This window comes from Blennius ocellaris, assembly GCF_963422515.1.
Source record: "Blennius ocellaris genome assembly, chromosome: 12".
Lineage (NCBI taxonomy): Eukaryota > Metazoa > Chordata > Actinopteri > Blenniiformes > Blenniidae > Blennius > Blennius ocellaris.
Genome location: NC_137661.1, coordinates 11,285,830 through 11,309,909, shown reverse-complemented (window position 1 = coordinate 11,309,909; position 24,080 = coordinate 11,285,830). Strand labels below are relative to the sequence as shown.

The following is a 24,080-nucleotide window of genomic DNA, read 5'->3' as shown; positions in this document are numbered from 1 at the left end:
AGTTGTGTCAAAAGGACTTCTCCAGACTATAGCCATGCAACTTATTCAATGAATTAACGTCTAAAGAAACTTCCACATGTGAATTGCCAAGAAACACAGTTTACATGGCGACGTGCAGCGATTGTGTTTTTACAGAAGGAAAGAGAAGCAATATATCACATCCTGACATGATAGTCTCCTGCCATTCATTGTTTAGCATTGTTCGTTTTTAATCGGCAGCAAATAGACAAGAGGGGTCAAATGAGTTGAAAAAAAATTTATTCTGATAATCATGTATGTTGTGACACACAATTTAAATTCACTATTTAAGTTAGAGTTGGTTTTTGGTTTTTTGGGGGGTGGTGGGAGGGCTTAAACTACTGATGTAAAGAAAAGTCCAAAACAAAAAAAGTAAATAATCATTTAAAAAAAAAAAATTTTAAGGGAACCATGTCCTACTTAGTTAAATCATTCTTCTTCTTCTTCTTCTTCTTTTTTTTTTTTAACACATATACGTGCATTTTTCTTGGTGCATATTTGTGCTTGTGTGTCCTGTCAGAGTGATACAGTCAAACTGAAACCACTTTTCAAAGTAGAGATCTGGCTTTTGGATTTTTGTGTCAGGCAGGAAACAGCGGTTTGTGCTCTGAAATAGCAAATGTGGTTTTACCACATCGTCATGGCAACCTCGATTTGCAGCCCTCACGAGTCCAGAAGACATTATGAAAGATGAAAATGTTTTTTCTCCCCTGATTTCCCTGACAATGTTTTCACTTAAAAAAAACAAACAAACAAAAAACTACTTGTTCATCAGGTCTTTTATATTTTTTTCCAATATATTTCTTTCAGTGCTTTCTTTCAGGACTGAAAACCCTTGATGATTTACACTTTGTTTTTCTCTTGCATTTACAGGTCAAACTGGAAATGGTGAGTTAAAAGATAGAATTGTTTTTGTATGATGATTTGATGTTAAACAGCTCCCCCTATGCTCTTCTGTACTTCTACACCCCCCCCCCCCCCCCCCCCTTTATTTACACCATTTCCTCTCTCACATGGACAACTAGTCACTATAATGGACAGAACCATATTCTCCCACTGTTAAACTTTGTGATTGACTTGGTCTTCCAGTTTAGGTGATGGGATTTGTCTGAGGTTTTTAACCTTGACATTTAAATTAACTTTACATTGAAAATATCTTAACACATGATAATGTAAAATGCAAATGTTATATATAGCTGTTGTGTGTGTTCACTATCCATAAAGCAGGTAAACTCTTCATATGTCCACAAAGGACTTAATTAAAATAATCAAAGTATTATAAGTGTAACATAAAAAACAACAACATTTCTTTAACATTTTACTAATGAAGCAGAGCAAAATGAACAAAAACAAGAGCAATCAGAGATTTCGGAAGTCCAGCAAAGGTTGATCTGGACTCAGAACAAAAAAAAGTTTCCGGATCGCCTTCAAAATTTTATGTAATCTTTCATGGCCTAATATCTATTTGTGGTGAATATTTTAACAAAGCCTGTGCAGTAGTTGTGACGTAATCTTGCTGACAGACTATTGTAAAGACGTTTGAAGAAAACTAGCTATTTCAGAACTGACACCCGAGGGTAGGTGAATTTATTGTGTTCTTGTCAATATAACACAATCTTTTTATTTATATTTAATGAGGGCCAGAGGAAAAACAACTTTTCTGCAAGCTGCCATGTTGTTTTTGGACAAACATGTATTCACTAGGCAAGAAGTGCAAAAATAAAATAGAATAACCATAATAATATATCTACAATGTGGCCAAACTACTCAGTCAAAAACAATCAATACAAAGACAAAAATAAACTATATAAATAAATACATCTCCAGATTGAACCTTCCAGTATCCAACAGAGGATCTTTTTTTTAATAATAAAAAAAAATTAAATAAAAATCCTTTCGGGGAAATATATATTAAAAAAAAAAGATATCTTCATTAACTTAAGACATAATCAAAAATATCTAACAATAACAAAATGAAATTAAAATAATTACAGCAACAAGCGTACAACAAGAATGTATTGATTTCTCACATATTTCTTGCTGGCAGGCGTCTGTCAATGACTAATAACTAGACAGGTTTGTTCACCTTAGCATTTTTGAGCTTTCCTAAATATTGTGAAATACTATTGTTTGCAGTTTGGGTGTATGGAATGTTCATTTATAAATCAAGGTATTAAATATTATACATTTATGTCTATACTATTTAAATAGATTTAGTAAATTAAGGCCAGTTCTAATCATGAATATAAAATACTCATTCTTTATACAATTTTGTAAAAGTTTCAATTTCATATTCTAGGAGCAAAACACAACTGCAAGATTGGATTATAGTACTTTTTCTTTCCATTTATTTATTTTCATTAACAGCACTGGGTCATTTGGATTATAATTTTTTTCAGTATGTTGACTTCCTCTGCATTGAAACATACATTTATTTCACTATTGAATAATGTGACAAAGGTTTAAAAATAATATTAATAATAATGTGGATATTGTAAAACTGCAGATCTGAAGGAAAGCCTGGACGTCAGATATTCACTCACTCAGAGTGACGTGAGCCTATTAAACTTACATTGTTTACAGCAATATGACTGCAGTGGCTGGTTCAGAATTTAAAAAATTATGGATGAAAGGAAGAACTTATTTCAGTTAATATAATATAAATCATGAGTAAGAATTAAAACAACATCTAAAAACATGAATTGCAAAGTGTTCCAGCTGTGCTCATCTGGATTTTGTAAGGTTATTTAGAAAAAAGAAATCAATTAAAAAGCAACAGGATGCTGCAAACTCTCTTGATGGGCTATTTCATTTGTGTTGCATGTTGCACATTCGGCAATGTCGGTGAAAAATGATATGACGTAAAACCTGGAGGTGAGTATTTGTGGCTGAATCTGACTTCCAACTTTCAGACACGTCTCCTACTGGACGAACCACAAACGGACCTCCAGACACGTCAACACCAAACATCCCTTCCACAGGCACTGAGCCAAACCCAACTCGATACCCGAACAAACCGCCAGGTGACCGGCTCAACGCAACAGAAAGGCCAACCACTGAAGGTTGGAATTCCACTTTTCTCCATGAACAATTGTGTTTCTCTGATTCTACATTATGGACACAAACGTTAGCTTTGTTGATTTTGGGTTATAAGTTACTTCTCGATTTCAGGTAGTTGCCATCCTTGCTTCTAAACAAGTGTGAACATGATAATAATAATAATAATAATAATAATAATAATAATAATAATAATAATAATAATAATAATAATAATAGTAATAGTAATAATAATAATAATAATAATAGTTAAAAAAGTACGTTTTGTATGACATTTCTCAACCTGATGTTTGTTGTGCCCCTCAGCTTCCAGACCAACTGCCACGATGCCACAATGTAAGCTTTAGTTTTAAAAGGTTTTCAGAGACTTATAGCATAATTGTATCAATGACTGTTTGGAAATTCACAGTAAATACTGTGAAAGTGCAACATTGAACCTTCATCTCTGCTCAGACTGCAGTGCAGCAACTAATGTTGATTTTGTTGTCCTCTTTGCTCTCAAACAATTGTGTCTTCCAGCCACTGAACCCCCGGTCATCCCCACCGAGTGTGAGTATCAGTTTACAACCTGTCGCCTATTGTCACGGCACACCGTATTAGTGTGGCCGTCTGACGTTACAGTACGTGAATGCAGTGGAAGTGTGTGTCAAGATGTAAAGGATGGGCTTTGAAATGAGCAAACACTGGACCAAGTTCATCATCTATACTGAAAACTGAATGTCTGTTGATTTTCTCCGCAGGTTTTTACAACGTCACCCCCAACATGTTCGGCTTCTTGATTGAAATGATCAACGTTACCGCTGCTGTCTACAATATTCATATTATTGAAAAAGACGCACCAGAATCCAAACAGAGCAACACAGCTTCCTTCTCCAACCAAACCTCAACATATCAAGTGGAACACCTGAAGCCCTGTACTGATTATTACCTTAATGTCACGTTTATTACCCGAACTGGTCAAGAAGTCTTCTGCAACACCACTGCCAGTGTCACCAAAACAAAGCACATGGGTAAGTCGGCAAATTTACAGCAGTTTTGCTTGACATTCCTCCTTTCACCTTAAGAAATGACTGTGTGCGTAAAACAAATCTTGTGGGTTTTTGTTTTTTTTTCTAGATTCTTCTGACATTACAAAGGCCAACGTTTCTGGATCTGTTTGTTATGACAGTAAATGGGACATCAGTGCTTCAACATCCTCAAGGGAACCGTGTAAAACTCGATGCTGTTTGAAACTTGATTCTAACAATATTTGCTCGGTTATTAATGCAACATTCCGTCATGTGGGAAGCTGTAATGCCTCTAAAAGCTTCAGTGAAAACATCACTCTTGGTATGTACACAACTGTTTGCGCTCATTCTAAAAAACACACTTCAGATTAAGTTTTATAAAGTTTATTAAATGTTTTCTTTTTCTTTTCTTTTCTTTTTTTTTTGGACATTTCCTCAGATTTCCTGAATGCAAGTGAAATACCTCCGGAATTTGTCAATGAACTCCCAGCAAGAATCATCACAACGTTTCCTTCAAAGTGTGCAGACCTGTCTGTGGATTACACCTGCTCAGGTGAGTGAGGGCAAGAGACGCAGGCGCTTCCACAGTCACAAGTATTTGTGGGAAGAAAGAGGTTCACAGTTTACACACACTGTAATGAAACGATGGAACCGTTATCACTCAAGCGCACTAGAATAAATTAGGAGGCCATTTGTTGTGTTCCGGCCGCTGCAGAACCAAACAAAGTCAACGAGACCAAGAGACTGTCCGACCTGGAGCCGTTCACAAGTTACACCTGCAGTGGTGAGATCCAGAGAAACAACCAGAGCATCAACAAGACGACACCGCCTGTACCGGCGTACATCGACTGTGGTATGTTGAACATCTCGTGCCCTGCCTTTGAAGCTGTTTGTGTTGTTATTGATGTTTACTGGTATCCAACAGATTTTCAAATCATCTACGGGAAGGTTGATGTGACCAATACGTCCATCAAGCTGAGCTGGAAGACGAATTCTCCCAATTGTCAGGGGGCCCTCCCTCAACTTTCATATGGGTGCAGGTGTAATCCTTCATCCTCTGCTCATGGACAAACCCCCAAGTCAAGCCCTGGTAAGTAAATGTTGAAATGTGTGTGTGTTTTGTTTTTTGTTTTTTAAACAGCCATTTCAGTTGAGAAGCGTTTGATTCACACATTTTTTTAAAAATTCATTACCAAATCAATGTGAATAATTTCAGAGTCAAATCTGAACACAGCAGACGGTGACATGTCAGTTTTATTTTTACCTTTGAATCCACATGCACAGCCCACCCGAGCAATTCTGATCAGAATACGGTTAAATTCAGTAACAGTCGACGGGTTTGTCTGCTGGCTGTGTTGTGAAAAGAAAGATTATTAACTTGACAAATCAAAAGTCACTCAGAAAACTGCCGGAACTGCAAGTTCAACATGAGGAACATCACTTTCAATACGGTTACAAAAAACCCCCAAAAAACCCCAAAACAACAACAACAACAACAACCATCAAATCCACACTGGAAACAGAATATTTACATTAATTTTGACGATTGGTTGTGAACATTTCTGACTTTGTGGCTCTAGTGGATTGACGGGAGGAGAGGGCAGGCATGTCAACGCTATTAAATGTATCTGAAGCTGAGGGATGTCTATCATTATATTATATTGTTAATGTTGCAGGGTTTATTAATAAAGCCACGGCGACGGGGTTGTTTTGCTTTTTGAACAACACAGAAACAGGAGTGCTCCTTCACGGGCCAGAGAGAGATTTCTGCAGCAGCTCAAACACACAGAAATGATTTTCTGTTCCATGTTCTTGTCACTTAACTGCAAACAGACCAAAGTCTCATGTTTGATTGACATAGTGGTATTAAATCAGACACCTAATGGTTTTGTCTTACCGTTGCAGGTCAGACCAATCAGGATGGAGGATCATGTAATATCACCGGATTGTCACCGTTCATCAAGTATGAATGTAGAACGTCTGCCTCTTTAAACAAGACTGAGAATGTTCTCAAGAAGCCCGTTAAGATCTACGGGAAAACTGACTCCGGAAGTAAGTAAAACAAACTATATGTTACGTCACATAACGTCATGACTGTGAAAGTTAAAATCATTCAGAATGTGATGCAGCATCCAACTGGAAATGGTGACATCATCTGAAGCAACACTATTTGAAAATAATATGTAAGAAATTCTGTAATTTAATTCTTTTTTTTATGTTTTATGTAATTAAATTGAAGCATCACTGCTTTAGTGAATGTCGCGAGTGCAGAGACACCGACGACTGCAGGGAAACTGTTGCTTTTTGAAAAGCGTGTAACATTCCGGTTTTCTATTTGGAGATGCATCAATATTGAGCGTGGCTCGACCTTTCACAGTATCTTCAGTGTTCTTCTGACCTCCTAGGAAAATATAAACACACAAAAATCACACTGTGTTTAAAACTTCATTAAAAACTTGGTCTCTCTTTTTTTTTTTTTCTTCATTTTTACTCTTTCTTGCAGAACCAGAAGCTGTTGATCAACTCCGTTTCCTGGACGCTACTGAACATAATGCGATAAACGTGACCTGCAAACATTCAACCAATGGATTTCATGGTCCTCAACAGTTGTACATAGCACGTCTCAGTGATGGTAAAGAAAAAAAGAACACATTGTGTGCGTTCGAATTCAAAGATCTGAGCTACTCTACAAAGTACACTGTGAAGGTGTGTATCATCTTATTGGTCCTGTTTATTACGGCTGTTTTATTCCATGTATTTCTTTTAATATTCAAATTTTTATGAAATAAAACTATTAAAGGTGACGACTTCCAACGGAGATTATGAGAGCGATTCCAAAGAAGCAACAACTACTACTAAATGTACGTGCTAGAATCTTTTCCATTCACAAATGCGTCACCCATTCACAGTTTCCCGTTCAATGAATGTCCTCACTTTTTCCTTTTACAGATAGTGACAAAGCGGTCATTGGATTCTTGCTCTTTCTCATCATACTCACCTCCCTGGCTTTGCTTTTCGTCGTCTACAAGATTTACATTTTGAAACGTAAAAGATCACAGTAAGCGTCCTCCTTCCTCCATGAACTCCTGCTTTCCGTTTACTGAGCGGCTGATTCCACGTTTGGCTTTCCAGTGATCATTTTCTGAACAATAACCTGTGGTTTCTTCCTCCTGAGGAAATAGTACAACATTGTAATTGATGTAGTTTTAATTATAATTATTATTATAGACGCATCATTTATGTTCGTAAAGTTTCTTTTTATTGTATTTTTATTTTTTTTGTCAACTATCATTTCTTCTGTCTTTGCAGTGACATTAATGAAAACATCAGGCTTATTTCATCAGCAAGTGAGTCAATTTTAAACATAAATTTGATGTTTCATAATTATTTTTTGGGGAGTTATAGCTATAAATCTTTAATTATAGATGATATTATTATGCACCATATTATCATGATTAATATTATTATCATTGTTATTATTGTTGATGTTGTTGTATTAAATTTGTGTCCCATTGTACTGCAATAAGTATCACATCAAAGATCTGTGGCCTTTTGTCTAATTTGTCCATCTCTTGTAGCCGATGAAGAAAGTCTGATGTCTGTTGAGCCGATCGCAGCAGAAGTCCTGCTGGAGACGTACAAGAGGAAGCTTGCAGATGAGGGAAGACTTTTTCTGGCTGAGTTTCAGGTAAATGATCATTGGCGGTGGCAGAAGTAATATAATAATTATTAATATAATCTTTGTTATAGTCTATTAATATGTACATGTATGTTTGTGGGTTTCTAAAACTCTCTTCTTGTTCATTTTGCTCTTGATCACAGAGCATCCCCAGAATTTTTTCAAGATACACCATGAAGGAGGCAAAAAAGCCCTCCAATGCCTTCAAGAACCGCTATGTGGACATTTTGCCATGTGAGTCCCTCCAACAAGATGTTAGGACCTTTTATGAGAAAGAGTCTCTTTCTCTTTTCTTGTTCTTCTTTTAGTAGCTTTTTGATGTCTTTGTAGGGATTTGCTGATCTCTCGACAAATCGCTAACCATTCTTTGTTTGACGTTTTACGTTGGCATGCATTCTTTTGAATACTACTTTTTTTGTTGTTAGAAAAACTATGGATTCATGTTGTTGCAGATGCTGAGGAATTACACTATCGGTGAAAGTGACTTTCGATAAGCAAATGGGACGAGTTGTTAATAATGGCTTATGATATTACTCAGTATATGAATTTCAGGTTCTGTCACATAACAAGTAAAATAAATAAATGAATAAATAAATAATAAAAATGTATACTCAAACCAGAATTGCTTTTACAAATGTTTCAAGTTACTGAATTGTGTTTCATGTGTAATGTTTTTTTTTTATTATTCTTTTGATCTAGATGATTATAACCGTGTCCAACTCGTGACAGGAAATGGAGAGACAGGCTGTGGCTACATCAATGCCAGCTTCATAGATGTATGTAACACACACACACACACACACACACACACACACACACACACACACACACACACACACACACACACACACACACACACACACACACACACACACACACACACACACACACACACACACACACACACACACACACACACACACACACACAAACTATTTTCAATATGTTATCTTCATCTAAAAAAAAGATCCAACATTAATGTTATAAATAAGACAATATAACTACCATTGAAAAACTTTGACACAAGATTGCTAAGAAGCTCTTGAAATATGAATCAGACATTCAAATAAAATATATACAATAAACATTTTTTTATCAAATTATATTATAAGATAAGTTCATAAGAACATTCACTTGTAAACCTGAAGTGAAAAAATAAGCTTATTCATTTATCTCCAATCAATTTAACATGATCTTTATTCATTCCACAGGGCTACAAAGAACCCAAAAAGTACATTGCTGCTCAAGGTGACGTTGTGTTCTCACTTGCTTGACAAACGTGGGTTTTTTTGGGTGTTTTTTGCAAGTTGTACATTGCGTAAGCTGTGTGGTTTGCAGGGCCAAAGGAGGAAACTGTAGGCGACTTCTGGAGGATGATTTGGGAGCAGCAGTCGTCCATCATCGTCATGGTGACGCGCTGCGAAGAGGGAAACAGGGTGAGAAAATATTTTTGAGTGAACTGAATTGAACTGAATAGTTTTACTGAAAGAGAACTTAAGCTGGTGAAACAACACACGAGATACATACATACAACTAAATAAAAATGACAATACAACCCTTTTAGTCCCTTCCCATATTAGTGAAACGATTTTATGGGTAGTTCCCATCAGGATTCATCATCCTGAAAGTGTCAATCTGTGCCAGAGGTGTTACATCCTCCATTGTTGAGACGCCTGTCTGCTATAACATGTCTGATTCTGATGAATTAACTATCGCCAAGCTGTGCAGAAAGCCTGGTAGTGACTCAGTCTTTACAGGTGTGTGTTGAAAAGAAGAATTTGTTTTTAGAAATAAGTGGCTACGTATAATAATCCACAGGACACCCTAAAGTGCTCATCTTTACTACTTTGAAAATGGACCAGCCTAAAATGAACAGCCCTGTGGATATTCTGTCTCATCTTTGGAGATTTTCATCTTCTTGTTTTCGTTCGATCTATTAGATCAGCGACTGTTAGAGTGCATCAGTTGTTATTTTGCGACTAATCTGTGCAATTTCTGGGAATTGTATGTCTTCTTCCATTGTTTCCAGGTCAAGTGTGCGCAGTACTGGCCGTCTCCAGAGCGAGAGACGGAGATCTTTGAGGAGTTCATTGTGAAACTGAACTCAGAGGACCAGTGTCCAGATTACGCCATCCGGCGCCTCAGCCTGATTAATGTGAGTTACATAAACACCTTGATCAGGTTATAGGAAGGAGGATTTAAATATAGTCTATGGGCCACACAGTGTTTTCGTAAGGCAACTTGTTTGTCCCATTCCAACAAATATAATGAACCCAGAGACTCCTTACAGGCGTTGAGACAGTCTGTTGGAGTGTTTGTGTGACTGCCTTTCGGGGTGTTTGTGTGTGTGCCGGTAGAAGAGGGAGAAGAACTCAGAGAGGGAGGTGACTCACATCCAGTTCATGAGCTGGCCAGACCACGGTGTCCCAGGAGAGCCACATCTCCTCCTGAAACTCCGGCGACGTGTCAACGCTTTCAAGAATTTTTTCAGTGGTCCCATCGTTGTTCACTGCAGGTATGTAAAAGCCTCAGGTTCACAATATCATCTGTTCACCTATAGAGCATTTTCCTATTCCCTGATTCTTCCATATGCATTGTATTGCTTATTTAGTCACACTATGAATAGTCAAAAACTAGTTGAATGAAAAAAAAAAAAAAGAGACCAAACAGGAGCCAAATTCAATGGATTCTTTATCCACTTGTTTCTTCTTCTTCTTCTTTTTTTTTTAACAGCATCTGTCAAAATCCATAAATATCAATGTCTAGGATTTCCAGCTTAACTCAAGATAGCAGAGTTGATGACTAATCTGGCCATTTCTCCATCTGTTTCTATATTAATGCTCTTGTGACAATGTGTACGTGGACAGAATAGTCTTTTCACGACCTGTCATCCATTGTTTCCAGTGCGGGCGTTGGCAGAACCGGCACCTACATTAGTATTGACGCCATGATGGAGGGTCTGGACGCCGAGGGCCGAGTGGACATCTATGGCTACGTCGCCAGGCTCCGCAAACAGAGATGTCTCATGGTTCAAGTCGAGGTGCGATCTCACTTGTGGTTGCAAAATGGATGGATTGATGGATGGATACATTGTACAAAGAGAAAAAAAAAACCTTTACATCACTCACCAACATGTACTTAGTGTAAAGAGATCGGCAGGTACATACAGAGCTCATGTGGCCTCATGTTCAGAGGCCATGGTTGAAGGTCACAGTGCTCTCTAGTGATCAACAGAGGGAAAGATTTTAAATTATTTTTGCACAATTTGTGCCTGAGCATAATGCATCAGATGGGCGCGTTTGATGGTTAACATTTGTTTAGCAATGTGTGCGTTCAAAGCTCAGGATTTAGGTTGAAGTCAGGGGTTGAGCGTGAAATAAATGATATAACAGAGTCTGAAGGCAATGAATTTTCGTAAATGTTCAACGTACTAATATCTGTCTATTTGTTGTCTCGTAGCCGCAGTACATATTGATTCATCAGGCGCTGCTGGAGCACAACCAGTTTGGAGAGACAGAGACGGCGCTATCTGAGCTCCACAGCACCCTGAGCACACTCACACAGACAAACTCCGACAACGAGCCCACCCTAATGGAGGAGGAGTTTGAGGTATGGGGATATGTTTCCTTTTTTTTAAATGTATGAATTTATCTGATTAGGAGGGCACACAGTTAAAAGAGCAACTTTTAAAAGAGCGGGATTGAGGAAGATTAATTCTCTCAAGCAGAAATCTAAATCAGGTGTCTGAATCTCTCCAGAAAAAATTGGTTGATTTTTCAGTAGTTGTCGCTCTCCATCTTTTCCTTTCCATCTGTATGACTGAAGAAAAGATTTCAAAGTCATTTTGTCATTACAGCTTGCAATAACAAACAAATCCTTGTAATCCAGAGACTTCCCAGCTTTAAAAACTGGAGGACCTTTAACACAGGGATCACAGAGGAAAACCAAAAGAAGAATCGTTCCTCATCTGTCCTCCCATGTGAGTACATGAGTGTCCAATGTGTGTGAGTGTGGGAGTGAATTGTGTTAATAGTTACGTTATATTTACATCCGAGCAAAAAGCGGCCACATGATCACTTGGATCTAAATGTCAAAACCTTCGATCATCAGATGACTACAACCGAGTGTTGATAAAGCTAAATGAAGGGCACAGTCATGACAGTGAGCCAGATGAGGACGATGAAGAAGAGTCATCAGACGAAGAGGATGAAGATTCCACCAAATACATCAATGCTTCTCACATAGAGGTATGTTATTTTATGGACCTTCTCATTTCTGGACCAAAACCAACAGGGCGATTTTGCAGATTGATCCACTCTTATCATCGTTCTAATGTATTTCCATCGACTCCTTATCAAGTCTCTTCTGTTGGTTGCTAACTGACCTTCACAACAAATGTTATTTAATGTATGGACTACTGTTTGATATGTTTTCTTGCATACACAGGGCTACTGGAGCCCACGTGCCTTCATTGTAGCTCAGACTCCATTGGCAGACACCATGGCTGACTTCTGGATGATGGTGTATCAGAAAAAGGTTTCTACTATTGTCATGCTTTCGGAAGAAAGTGATGGAGAAACGGTAAGTAAACTACAACAAGCAACAATAATGCAGAATGTCTTTGGTGCAGAATTGGTGAGATTCATTATGTCTCTTGAACAGGAGTCTGTGTACTGGGGTGAAAACAAAAAAACCTTCGGGGACATTGAGGTGGAGCTGACGAGCACCGACGCCTCGTCAACGTACGTCACCCGCAAAATGCTGATCCAGCATGTCAAGGTAAACATAACAGCTGCCTCCTCTGTTGCTGCGACAAATGTATGCTTGGTTTCCTTATGTTTGCACATCATCCACTGGCCTCACTGGTCAGTTCCACAGTCAGAACTTGTTTTAAGACGACACCTCTCCTGCCAGCAGAGGAAAGAAGGCCGGCTGGTGAATCATTTCCACTTTCTGAAGTGGAAGAGCGGCAAGCTGCCCGAGAGATCTCAAGATCTCACAGATATGATCAAGAACATTAGGGTCACCAGTGGCAGCAAGAAGTCACAAAGGAGCGTGCCCATTCTGGTCCACTGCAAGTAAGATGACTTTACAGATAATGTCCTCTGTCCGGCGTCCTCTTTTAATGTGGCAGTACGTATGAAACAATGACGGACGATGCAAGAGTTACGAAGAAGTCATCATTTTCAAGCCCTCTGGTGACCGACTGAAATTTAAGTTCCCCCCCATCATCATATCTTTGTTATTTTCAGTGTTGTTCTTCATTTGTTTTTGCTTTACTCGTGTTTGGTCATGTGGAGATTTCACTCACAGTCGGGTCACCTTCTCTCCCCATTTTAAGTTTCAAAGAGCCAAAACCTTTCCCTGCGTTCATGATATCTCTGTGTATTTTTTAATGAAATAGCTGAACTGGCTTAATTATGCATTGTGCTGCTTCTATACACGCCGTTAGAATAAATTTCAATCAAGCCCTTTGCATGTGTCAGATGACCTCAGAAAGAAGTTGTTAAAAGCCCTTCATTTCTATGTCTGTGTACTCTGCCTCTCCAGCGACGGCTCGTTCCAGTCGGGGATTTTCTGCGCTCTGTGGAACTTGCTGGACAGTGCTGAGACTGAGAAGCTGGTGGATGTTTTCCAAGTGGCCAAAACGTTGCGCAAAGAAAGACAGGGAATGCTCCCAAGCCTGGTAAGAAACGATAGACGGAAAACCGTTAGTACTGGATTTGCTGTGGGAATTATTTAAACTTGGGGAGAAAAAGTAAAGCTGTTATTAACCCTGAGGGAAACACCAACTCACAATGATAAAAAGATGATTAATAGTTTCTATATGGATGGATAGTCATAGAATGGTAAAGAATATTTTCAGCTGTAAATGTTTGATTTAATGGAAAGAGTACTTAAAGTGTGTACTCTAGTACTGTGCTTTGACATTGCTTGAATCGTAATGTCGCTTAAAATGTTTTAAACCATTGGATGTTTAATTGCAATAACAGGGTTCCAATTTAATTTACTTACTATTTAATTTATGAAAAAAAAAAAAGCACAACGGCAAACAAATGTTCTTATGGAGATCTTCTGGTCTTCCTGTGTTTCTAAACAGGAGCAATACCAGTTCCTGTACAAAGCTCTGGAGGATGTCTTCCCCCACCTGAACGGAGAGGTGAAGCCAGTCCAGCCCTCTGCAGCTGTTGACTCTGTCCAGCTGGTCAGTGAAACCAAGACAGCAGCAGAGCAGCCGGCCGGCACTACCAGCCCTGACCAGAAGGTGGCAGCAGCAGAAAGCACTCCTCTGGTGGTGGATGGAGAGAAGGAGGACAAAGGAGAAGAGCCTGAGGAGGTGACCAGTGACCAACAAGAGAAAAAGTCCTTGGAGGAAGCCAGCAATGGTCCCACAGTGACCGTGGAGGTGTGACCAGGATGACAAGTGTCTTCCTACCGGCAAATAAGCGCTTTGTCTAAATGCTGAACAAAAAAAAAAGGGAGAAATACTTTATGAATGTATAAATGTTGTGAAGCTTTAACAAAAAATGGTGTATTAGTTGAGGTTTTTTTTTTTTTCTTCTTTTCTAGAATTTGGTCAAATAATTGATGTTATCTTTAAATAATATGATTTAAATTAAGTTATGACTAAGTGAGTGGGAAATGTGTGGGGATGCAAATGATATGTTCAGAGTGATTTTTTAATGGAATTGCTATCATCAAACTAGGGATCTTGGATCGACTGTAATGTTTCTTTTGTTTTCCTCTATGATATTTTACAAACTTTCAATACAATGGTGGGTTTTTTTGTACTGTTCTTCATGGCATTGTGTTGTTTTTATCAAATAAGAAAAGCTTTAGTATATATATATATATATATATATTATCCAACACCTGTCCACACAGTGTCTTTTTCAATAAAGAGACAGAATCAGTCTACATGTGTTCATTGTATTATGGGGGGGGGGACCATTTAAAGGTATTTAAAGCAAATATTTGAAAGGCTGTATTATATGTTTACTTAACTTATTGCAAAGTCAGTCCATTAGATGGAGGGGTAAATATACATAAGGGAGCTCCCAAATATATTTTAGTGCCTATGACTCACATAAATGTCATAATGACATGGATGATAAATGACTTCTTTTTTTCTCTTTAACAAGAAACTATTTTTAAAAACTCAGTGTGAACTTTTACTTCCATAAGTGTGACGTTTCACAATCGGCAGTTTATTAAAGGCAGGTACAAAACAAAAGACACAGAAAATTGACCATTTCTGTCAGTTCATCTTAAATGACGATCAAACCTGCAAAATCTTTCTTTATTCACAAATACAATAAATTTGTAATTTATAAAATGCATAAGTAAAAGTATATTCTATGTATAAAAAAAAACATTAAAATGTATTCACAACCTCTGCTGTACAGGTTTTCACTGTGTGCAATTGAGGTTTTCAAGATGTAACAGCTGAAACAGTTCAGCTTCAACAACAACAAGTATAAAGATAAACAAATGCACACTGTGGCAGAGAGGTGAGGCGGCACACCTGATTCCCATCAGGTGCTGAATCACATCTCTGCCCATAAAGGAGGAGGCGCCCAAGAGCACAGAGACACATGGAAGAGCCTGAAAGAGGCTGTGTCTGTGTCTGTGTCTGTGTCTGTGTCTGTGTCTGTGTCTGTGTCTGTGTCTGTGTCTGTGTCTGTGTCTGTGTCTGTGTCTGTGTCTGTGTCTGTGTCTTCAGTTTGATTAGTTTAAATGGTTTGTGGGATTCTAGGAGACATTGAATGAGTGAATGAAATCTTGGTGACAGATGGGAAACAAGACATGCGTTACAGTTTTCATACTGATATACCATTGGTACAACTTTAACAACTGTCGATCGCATCTTTCAATACAAACCAACGGTCCGTTTTAGACACAAAGGAAATATAAACATTTATAAGTCACATTTTTTGCAGCGATATTCCTCATCACTTCCTTCAGTACAGAGGGGCTGCTTTGCATGAGAAATGTTTTTTTTTTAAATGTACTAAAGTTACCCTAAATGCTATTCTTCTTTCCCCACTGCATCACAATATATGTACTCTTTATAATGATTCATGATGTGCAAGTTATACATATCCTCTTTTTGCATTGTAATGCTGTAGCTCAACTTTTGCTAAACCTTGCTGAGCGTGCTGGAACATCTCTGGTGTCTCGCTCTGAGTCCCGTTCAGCAAACACTATCATCTAAATGTCAACACACACTCTTTTATTCAACTGTTAATATCAATCCCACACAATTTGCACTCCCATGTCACAAAAAGTCGATCCCCTGTTCCAGTCCAGGGACGTTTCTGTGTGAGGTTTGTATCTTTCTCTGTTTGCGTCAGTGTCTTTTCTTGAGGTACATCAGTCTCCTGCAGTAGTCATGACAATCGCGTGTATGTCAATGTCGTTGTCTGTCTCTCTGTCTTTGCCCTGCCTTGGACTGGTGACCCTTCCTGGTTACACCCCCGTCCTTCACCCATTGTCCTGTGGGACGGGCTTCAGCCCCCCTTGGGACCCCCCGCAGTGACAAGTTGATTTGATAAGATGAACTGATAGAAGGACTGTGACTCTGTGGATTTTGTCACAGTTAAAAGGGAGTGGAAGAATAGAGCCGTTAAAATGGCTTTAACACACAAATATCCAGAGAATAAACACAAACGCTGAACTTCAAGTAATTGTCCATCCACCCAGGGTCCACTGACGCTTTGCATCATGACATCACCAGAGTGAGCGGGAGCACGAGTAATACTGATAGTTTTCACCTCCTATCCTCGACAAAATCCAAGCATCCCTTTTGATATGGTCACACGAGTCAAAGGTTTGTTTTGTAGTTTTTTTCCACAGTTTTTTTATTTACATGGGTGTTTTTTTATTTACATTTATTTACCTCACTGCACAACACATCAAGGCACGTCAATGTCAGTCCAGCACCATGTTCAGGACCAGTGCTGGAGACCAGAAGAGTGGACTGTCTTATTGCATCATTGCGAGTTGCTTCTCTGTCAGCTGATAATTAGTTTCTTTAATGATTTGTTGTGACACCGTCTTGCCACAACAAATCTAACAATCTGCTGCGTCACTTCAGATGTTCTTGGATTTCTGTTCCTGTTCGCCCTCTGTGCTGCTGTTTTCATGGGTTTTGGCTGGCAGTGGCCGGCCGGACCTTTGTAGGCTCGGATACAATCTTGGCGTTGTTACTCTGGGCTTTGGCGGTCTCTGGTCGTGCTTTTGACTCTTTCTTCGGCGGTGGAAGGGTGGCCGGTTCCCAGAGGAAGTACTCGTGCAGCAGTGTGTTGACATCGTCGGGGCACTCCAGCATAATCATGTGACTGCCGTCTTCCAAGCGCTTCAGGGACGCGATCAAGAGGATCTGGGCAAAAACAAACGTATCAAATTAATTATTTTCACGATGTTTTTGTTGACAGTTGAACCATAAACATGCTGAAGTCCACTGTGGCCATTTAGATCGAGAAAAGGTTACACGACATGGCAAATAAATGAGTTTCTCCTTTGTGTTTGGTAATTGAAGCTTTTCCTTCTGATGAACCATGGTGTTGACCAAATCAGAATGGAGCGAAGAATAGAGATATCATCACTGCATTTCACATTTCAAAGTTAACCAGTCAGTTAGTCAGTTTCAATTCCATTCTGCATCGCACTGTTTTCAAGCAGTGACATAACCAAAACAAGCTCATACCACAGATAGAAAGCTGATTGAGCGAAACTTTGGTTTTTCATCTTGAGCATAGAAGCAACTGCAAAATACTACTACATCCATTCTACCTGTCCCAAGTATGAAAACATATTATCGCTTTAACTGATTTTCTTGCTCACGGTTCTTTAGTCAACGTTCCAAGTATTTAAAACATCACCCAGTTAAAGAGTTTGCGCCCTAGGATTCAGTTGTATTTGTTATCCAAACACAAGTTAAGCTTATCTTCACTTCAGTAAGGATATTTTTCCTGTTGAAGGCCTGCCTGTACTAATTTATAATTAGCTTAATCATGATGATAATGGAGGTTTCCTGGAGATACAAGACCCAGCGGGTTACAGCTGTTTTCAAAGTTTATTTGCGTCTCATGATTTCAATAAACACTCTGCTCTTAATTTTCCTAAAACTCTTCCCACTAAACTTTATGCTTCGGGTCAACAAAACAATTGCAACCAGCAGAAAAAGCCCAAAATGTCAAACTTCATTTTCAACATTTTACTCTCTGACTCTATTTCACAGTGTCTCAGTTTGCCCACCTCTGCCATGCGCTGGTCCTCCTCAATGGAGACAAACTTGTCGTGCATCCCATGAACCAGCAAGGTGGGAACAGTGATCTCAGCGTGGTAAACCTCATCGCCCTCGGGCCAGTACTGCCCACTCATCATGGCGCGTAACACAAATGGGGACACATTGAAGGCATTGTTCTCTCTCAGGAGCTGCTTCTCCTTTGCGCCCTGTTGCGCGAAGCCCGCCCTGTGGGGGGACAGTGAAGAGAAGATTTTTAAAACAGCAGGACGACTCATGAGATCACAAAATGACAAAGCAGAACAAGAAAACGCCAAATCAGCCATCACTGATCAGTGAAGAAGAAAGAAACACATCATGGACTGGCACAAGGGAAGGGTCATAAATGGTCATAAATGATTTATTTATGTGCCATCAAGACTTACTTCAGAAAGCTCCAGGTGAGCAGAGGTGAGAGGCAGTGGAGCACGCAGGTGGGCAGGTTGAAGATGGAGCAGAGGCCTGGCTCCAGAGATGTAGGACCGCCTCCGTTAATCAACACCATCTTGTGAATCTGTTGTGGGAACTCATGAGCCAAGAACGTGCAGAACGACACACTGGACAGGAAGAACAAGAGGAATGATTACAAGCCAGAAAAAAAGATGATTAAAGTTACTTTGTTGGCTGAATTATAATAATCATGTTATAGTGTTTGGTTTTGGGGAACTATTCTGTGTGGAGTTTCTTTTCACAGTCCAAAAAAACATGCATTTAAAGCTAATTAGTGGCTCCAAATTGCTTTTGGATCCACCTTCCCAGCACACCACCGTTAGATAAAACACCATAAACGATGGATGGATGGATGTTGTTGTTGTTGTTGTCGGCTCTCAATGTTAAAAAATGTTACATTAAAACTGAGAACAGAGAAGTTTTCATCCCTGATTGATATTTCAATATTTAACCAATCCATGAAACACCAACATTAATCAATGGCCCGAAATCTGGATGTTCAGTAAATATGTAAGTTTCATATTGAATAATTAAAATGCAAGTTATATATTTTGGAGTTTCTTGCGCTACCAAATCGAATGAGAGAGAGGTCCAAACAAATGAAACAAGCAAGTTTACGGCTATTTATTTCTATAAAAACCACTGTAAAGAGACCTGGCTTCATTATATTTTCTTTTCTGAAGTGGCTGATGGCGTTTCATTTGTTTTATTATAATTTTGTTGTGGGGTCATAGTCTGTTTTTCTATGTTCTATGTAATTCTATGTAAGATTTTTTTTATTGCTTCACAGAACCTTTATATATATTGGGCAGCGTCTCAGAAACTTCCAAAATGATCTACAGAGGTTCTACTGTGTTTTGTGTGAATGTTGTGCTCTTCAACGTACCCATAAGAATGTCCAATGAGAATATTCCTCTTCCGAGCGTATCTCTTGAAGATTATTTTCATGTCCTCAGCCAGAGCGTAGAAGGTGTACGCTGCAGTGATGTGTGGCGCCGAGCTCTCTCCGTGCCCGGCCTGGTCAGGGGCGATCACTTCATAACCCAGCCGCGAAAAGAAGTCCAGTTGGTTTCCCCAGATGTCCAGCGAGCCTCCGACGCCGTGGATGAAGAACAGAGCCACGTCTGCATGAGTCTCTTTACAAGCCGAGATCTTCCTCTCACAGTCGATCACCACGGTGCGTTTCCACCTGCCTTTTCTGGTATTTTGTGACAGGTTGACCTTTCTGGCCTCTCCTGCCGCTGCCGTTTCTGATCCTCCGTTGTTTCCAGAGGTGACCGAGTCCGACCTGGGCTCGGGGAGGCTGACAGGAGTTGAAGACTTACTACAGTCTTTTAATTCAACCTCTACAGTGCCGGGTTCCGTCTCTCCATTTTGACAGGTTTTTAGTCGCGCCCTGTCGTCCAGGTTCTCGAGGAACAGCTGTCCGGTACGGTAGGCCGTGATCTTTCGCTTGCAGCTCACGATCCCGCCCTGGCCACTGGGCTCCTCCACTACCCCCCGCTCAGGGATGATGTGTCGAACCCTCAGGATACGGCCTGGTTTCACCTCCACAAACTCATAGCCATCAGCCGGCTGTGAAGTCTCCACAGGGACCACGGCGTTGGCCGTCTTCGAGGTGAAGCAGCAACGAAAACACTCCAAAAAACTGTCCAGCATGGCTGCCAGTCTGGAGCAGCACTGCAGGGATACGATTACAGAAAAAGTTATTGAATTAAGACACAATAAATGAAAATCTAAATCTAGAAATGAAATGAAATATGTGTATGTACAGTCTTTGACGGGGTTTTTCTTTTTGTAAATATAAACTGATAGAAGTTTACTTGATAGGTGCACTGTGACTCACTGAGCAAAGAGTGGTTCAGATGACGTCTTAAAGACATAATTTCCATACATCTTTAAGACGTCATTAGGAGTCCTGGTTAGGAGTCCTACCTGTATGAAGAGGTTTGGGTTCATTTCCAGGTGGTATTACATTTTGAGTATTTTTTTCCCATTACATCACGTCATCCAGAGGTTTTGTTATATGACATCCAGACAGGATGTCCATGCAATGTCATGCAAAAAACTTTCATTCGGGCCTTTCTGAAGACATCTTAAAGATGTATGGAAATGAGTCCTCACCACATACTATAAAAAAAATTGACTGCCTGTAAACTGCATGACACAAGCTAATATTTGTGATTCTGTTCAAATCGTACGAACCTATACACCTTGTTTAAGTCATCAAACCAGGAATAGGTATGACGTTTTGATGTATGATGTGCATTTCACAAGCACACACGCGAAGAAAGCAACTGTAAGCTTTACATTCTGAATGTCGACGTAGTACAAATGTCGATCATTCCTTTAGACAATGTCTTTAATGAAAGTGACACTCAATTTAACAATATAATATTTTGAATACTCTCTGGATCCGTCACCTATGTGTAAATGTTAATACAATATTATTATCATAACAACCCACACACTTATATTAAACCTTATATGTTAAAGTTTATGTATTTAAAAAAGCACACAGGTTCTTGCACATTTTACAATCTGCCATCTAATTGAAACTATCAGATGTGACTGACCAACATCTTCCCTCAGTGAGGCCTTCTGGGGTAAAAATAGACTCAGACTGTAATAGCTCCCTGAGTTAAAGCTGCCCGCCATGTGATCACTCTGCTGATGTATCGCCAGTAAGAACCAGACAAAGGCTAACCCAGCTTTTTTTTTTTCCAGGAATGTTGAGTGAATGGCTTTAAAGAATAATATTAGGGAATAAAGAAGTTTGTCTTTGGTCCAAAATATACTCATGAGATTGAACACAGGCGTGTTATCGTTCCCTTTAAAACATCGACCTACAACTAACCGCTTGGCCTGCTTGTGAACTCTAAACCTTTTTGTTTGGAAAATTCCTCTCAACAAATCGAGAGATAAACGCCACAGAGAAAGCCGATGGTATACATTCACACAGGTACAGTAAATAGCATCAGTTGTCAGTTGATTATCCGCCATGGCAACCAGGCAGCAGCCGAGAAAGGTCTGCATGTGTCTCTGCTGGTGGCATTACACAACCTTCCTGTCACTCCCCTCCTTACAAGAGGGGATTATGCACTCTGTGTGTCAGTCTAAGTCCACACAACACAATCTGTCCATCTCCTCTCTCCATGAAGCCAGTGACTTTGTACAGCAAGAGTTCCCCCCCCCCATGTGATCTGCTGCATATTTATCCATTGCTTTCATTCCAGGGATTATAAACACAGAATAATACCGCATTTCTGCATTGCTGGCTATTTTGTGTCTTTTCTGCTTAGAATTACACATCTTGTGTCAACATAGTAGAACCACGCTGTGCTCTAGAGGTGGGTCAGTTTCATATTGGTGAGGGTGACAACTTTACCTCTTATCACTTAGCTCACCAAAAAATAAAAAAAACAAAACGCTTCAATTTACCACACAGTTTACCTGAAAAAAAAATTATCATCCATCATTTGAAAAAGAATCTCCTGCTTTGTGGCAGTACCCAGGTAGAGGAATAATGCATTGAGATACATTTTTGTTTGGAGTCTCTTGTTTTAATTCATTTGTTTGATTGCGATTTAATATGTATGTAGTCGATTATTTAAACAAAAGTCAAGACAGTTTCACTGTTGTCAGTCAAAACCTGGCAGAGTTCCCTGGTAATCACAATAAGAATACAGTCATTGTAAGTCTAGAAAACAAGAGAATGTTTAGCAGCTCTTTTAGGCTGCTCAAGATTGAGATGAAGGATATACGATATAACTGGAAATGTAAACTAAGCGATAATAGAGTTATGAAGTGTGTGTATGTGTGTGTCCATGCATTGGATGTGGCACTTGGGGGCAGATGCTTTCTTTTAATTTTATGTATCTTTCTCTCTTGTGATTATTTTGTAAGAACCTGCATCATGTGCAGAATAAGTCATTGTAATGTTTAATAGTCAATTTTATTATGAATCACAAATGAAGACAATCTGAAGATATAATTGTTCAAGAACATTTCTGCTGTAAAGAAGCAATTATAGGCCCCGTACGATAATTTTGATAGCAAATGTGCCAATACAGCTTCACAAAAGCCACATGGTATTGTAGTTGGGCCATGGAGCCTTTTGTCCAGAGTTTGTTCTCTCTATGCATGAACATCCACTGGAAATTGGCATAATTGTTGTCTTTGAAGTGTCAGTGTGACTGACTGTGTGGTACACAGCCTGCCTTTATAGTCAGCAGGGCTTCAGTGCCCCACGACCCTAAGTTTGACTGCGTAGCACAGAAGGTGCATACATGGAAATTGGCAAGAAACATGGATATATGTCATTTTGATGTAAATCTAAATGACAAATAAAGTGTGACTCGGTCTAAATCTAACTTCAGATTTGATTTCAGTAACATAAACAACCTAAACATTCAACAACCTGTTTGCATTGCATGACTGAGCTTGATAAACAGCTACTTTTCTCCTGTTCCCTGTCATTGATCCTTAAATAAAACACGCACGAGTCCAGACAGGAACAACATAAAAGCAAAACAATGAAACAAAGCACTTACCTTTGGTTGTATTTAGCAGAAACCCTGCGTTTGTGTTTGGATTGATGTAGTTTTCTTATGAAGCGCGGGCGAAGGAGAACCATAATCTGTTCCAGCCAATCCAATAATCTAATTTATCTGGACTTTGCTGTCTTTCGCCTCCGCGTGGCGGCTCCTATCGTCCCACTGACTGCAGGTATTACATGGCCGTGGATGCACTAGTGTGTGAGGGGAGACCTTGTACTCAATTCTGAGTGGGACAAGGGTCCAGTGAAGGGATTTCAGGATGAGGGGTGTTGTGCTCCTGTTTTTGCATCCTCATCAGGATCCTGCTACGCTGCTCTAGATGTCTTTGGACGCTCTGGCCAGGGATCCTGATGAGGAGTGCCTTGCATTAGTCCAGCCTTGAGGAGACGCCGGCATGGATGAGCTTCTCTGCATCAGCCAAAGTGAGTGTTTGATGATGTTCCTGAAGAATGAGGTTGGATGTGGTTGTCCAAGGTGAGTTTGGAGTCCATTTTAACACACAGGTTGGTGATGAATGTGGATATGATTTGTGTGTGACGATTTTAGGTCTGGTTCTGGTTAAGTTTGGTTAAGTCATGGTTTATTGCTCACTGTCTTGTCACTTCCCGCTGTGTCCACCTGATCCACATCGATGGTTGCATGAATGGGGTGAGGGCCTTTCTCACAGTGCAGTAAACTAGAAGTGTGCATGTGTGTGTGGAACAGTGAATTTACTCAAAATGGTTTGTAGAATTGTAGTGCGAGGTGAGGACTTTGCTTAGTTTAGGGTACCCTGTACATTTCTTCATGCATATAGGTATTCCTTTCTCTAAATAAACTAGGTTTATAAGTTGTTGCCACCACTGTATTTACTTTTCATTTAAACACTGTTTGTAAGTAAGTGAGTCAGGCTTATGTTTGAGTTTATTTTTTTTAGTTAAGAGATAGTAAGGCCTGGGTTTATTGTACTTACAGTTTTATTTGGTGCAACACCCAGTACCAGCCTCCTCCACAGTTTTTCTTCATATCTGTCTTCATTTTGT

At 39.5% G+C, this 24,080-nt stretch overlaps 2 protein-coding genes across 2 annotated transcripts; one reads left to right on the top strand and one right to left on the bottom strand.

The window, feature by feature from the left end:
- The first annotated feature begins 2,944 nt into the window (after positions 1–2,944).
- Positions 2,945–14,624, top strand: ptprc (protein tyrosine phosphatase receptor type C). The gene is made up of 29 exons (XM_080505715.1): positions 2,945–3,080; positions 3,382–3,411; positions 3,595–3,624; positions 3,816–4,085; positions 4,192–4,404; positions 4,522–4,635; positions 4,798–4,935; positions 5,008–5,172; positions 5,988–6,134; positions 6,586–6,788; positions 6,883–6,943; positions 7,032–7,140; positions 7,392–7,429; positions 7,661–7,770; positions 7,905–7,995; positions 8,461–8,537; positions 8,973–9,009; positions 9,100–9,197; positions 9,791–9,916; positions 10,119–10,276; positions 10,666–10,801; positions 11,221–11,370; positions 11,650–11,740; positions 11,872–12,008; positions 12,208–12,342; positions 12,424–12,540; positions 12,679–12,839; positions 13,312–13,447; positions 13,862–14,624. Exons 2-29 carry the CDS (start codon positions 3,402–3,404, stop codon positions 14,171–14,173), a joined length of 3,570 nt encoding a protein of 1,189 aa, XP_080361841.1. The 5' UTR covers positions 2,945–3,080; positions 3,382–3,401; the 3' UTR covers positions 14,174–14,624.
- A 2,279-nt stretch (positions 14,625–16,903) lies between these two features.
- Positions 16,904–20,164, bottom strand: abhd8b (abhydrolase domain containing 8b; the record flags this gene model as incomplete). The annotated part of the gene is made up of 4 exons (XM_080505714.1): positions 19,386–20,164; positions 18,436–18,606; positions 18,022–18,238; positions 16,904–17,143 (listed from the first exon to the last, which is right to left on the bottom strand). The coding sequence occupies exons 1-4, from the start codon at positions 20,156–20,158 to the stop codon at positions 16,904–16,906; spliced, it is 1,401 nt and encodes a 466-aa protein (XP_080361840.1). The 5' UTR covers positions 20,159–20,164.
- Between the last annotated feature and the right edge of the window lie 3,916 nt (positions 20,165–24,080).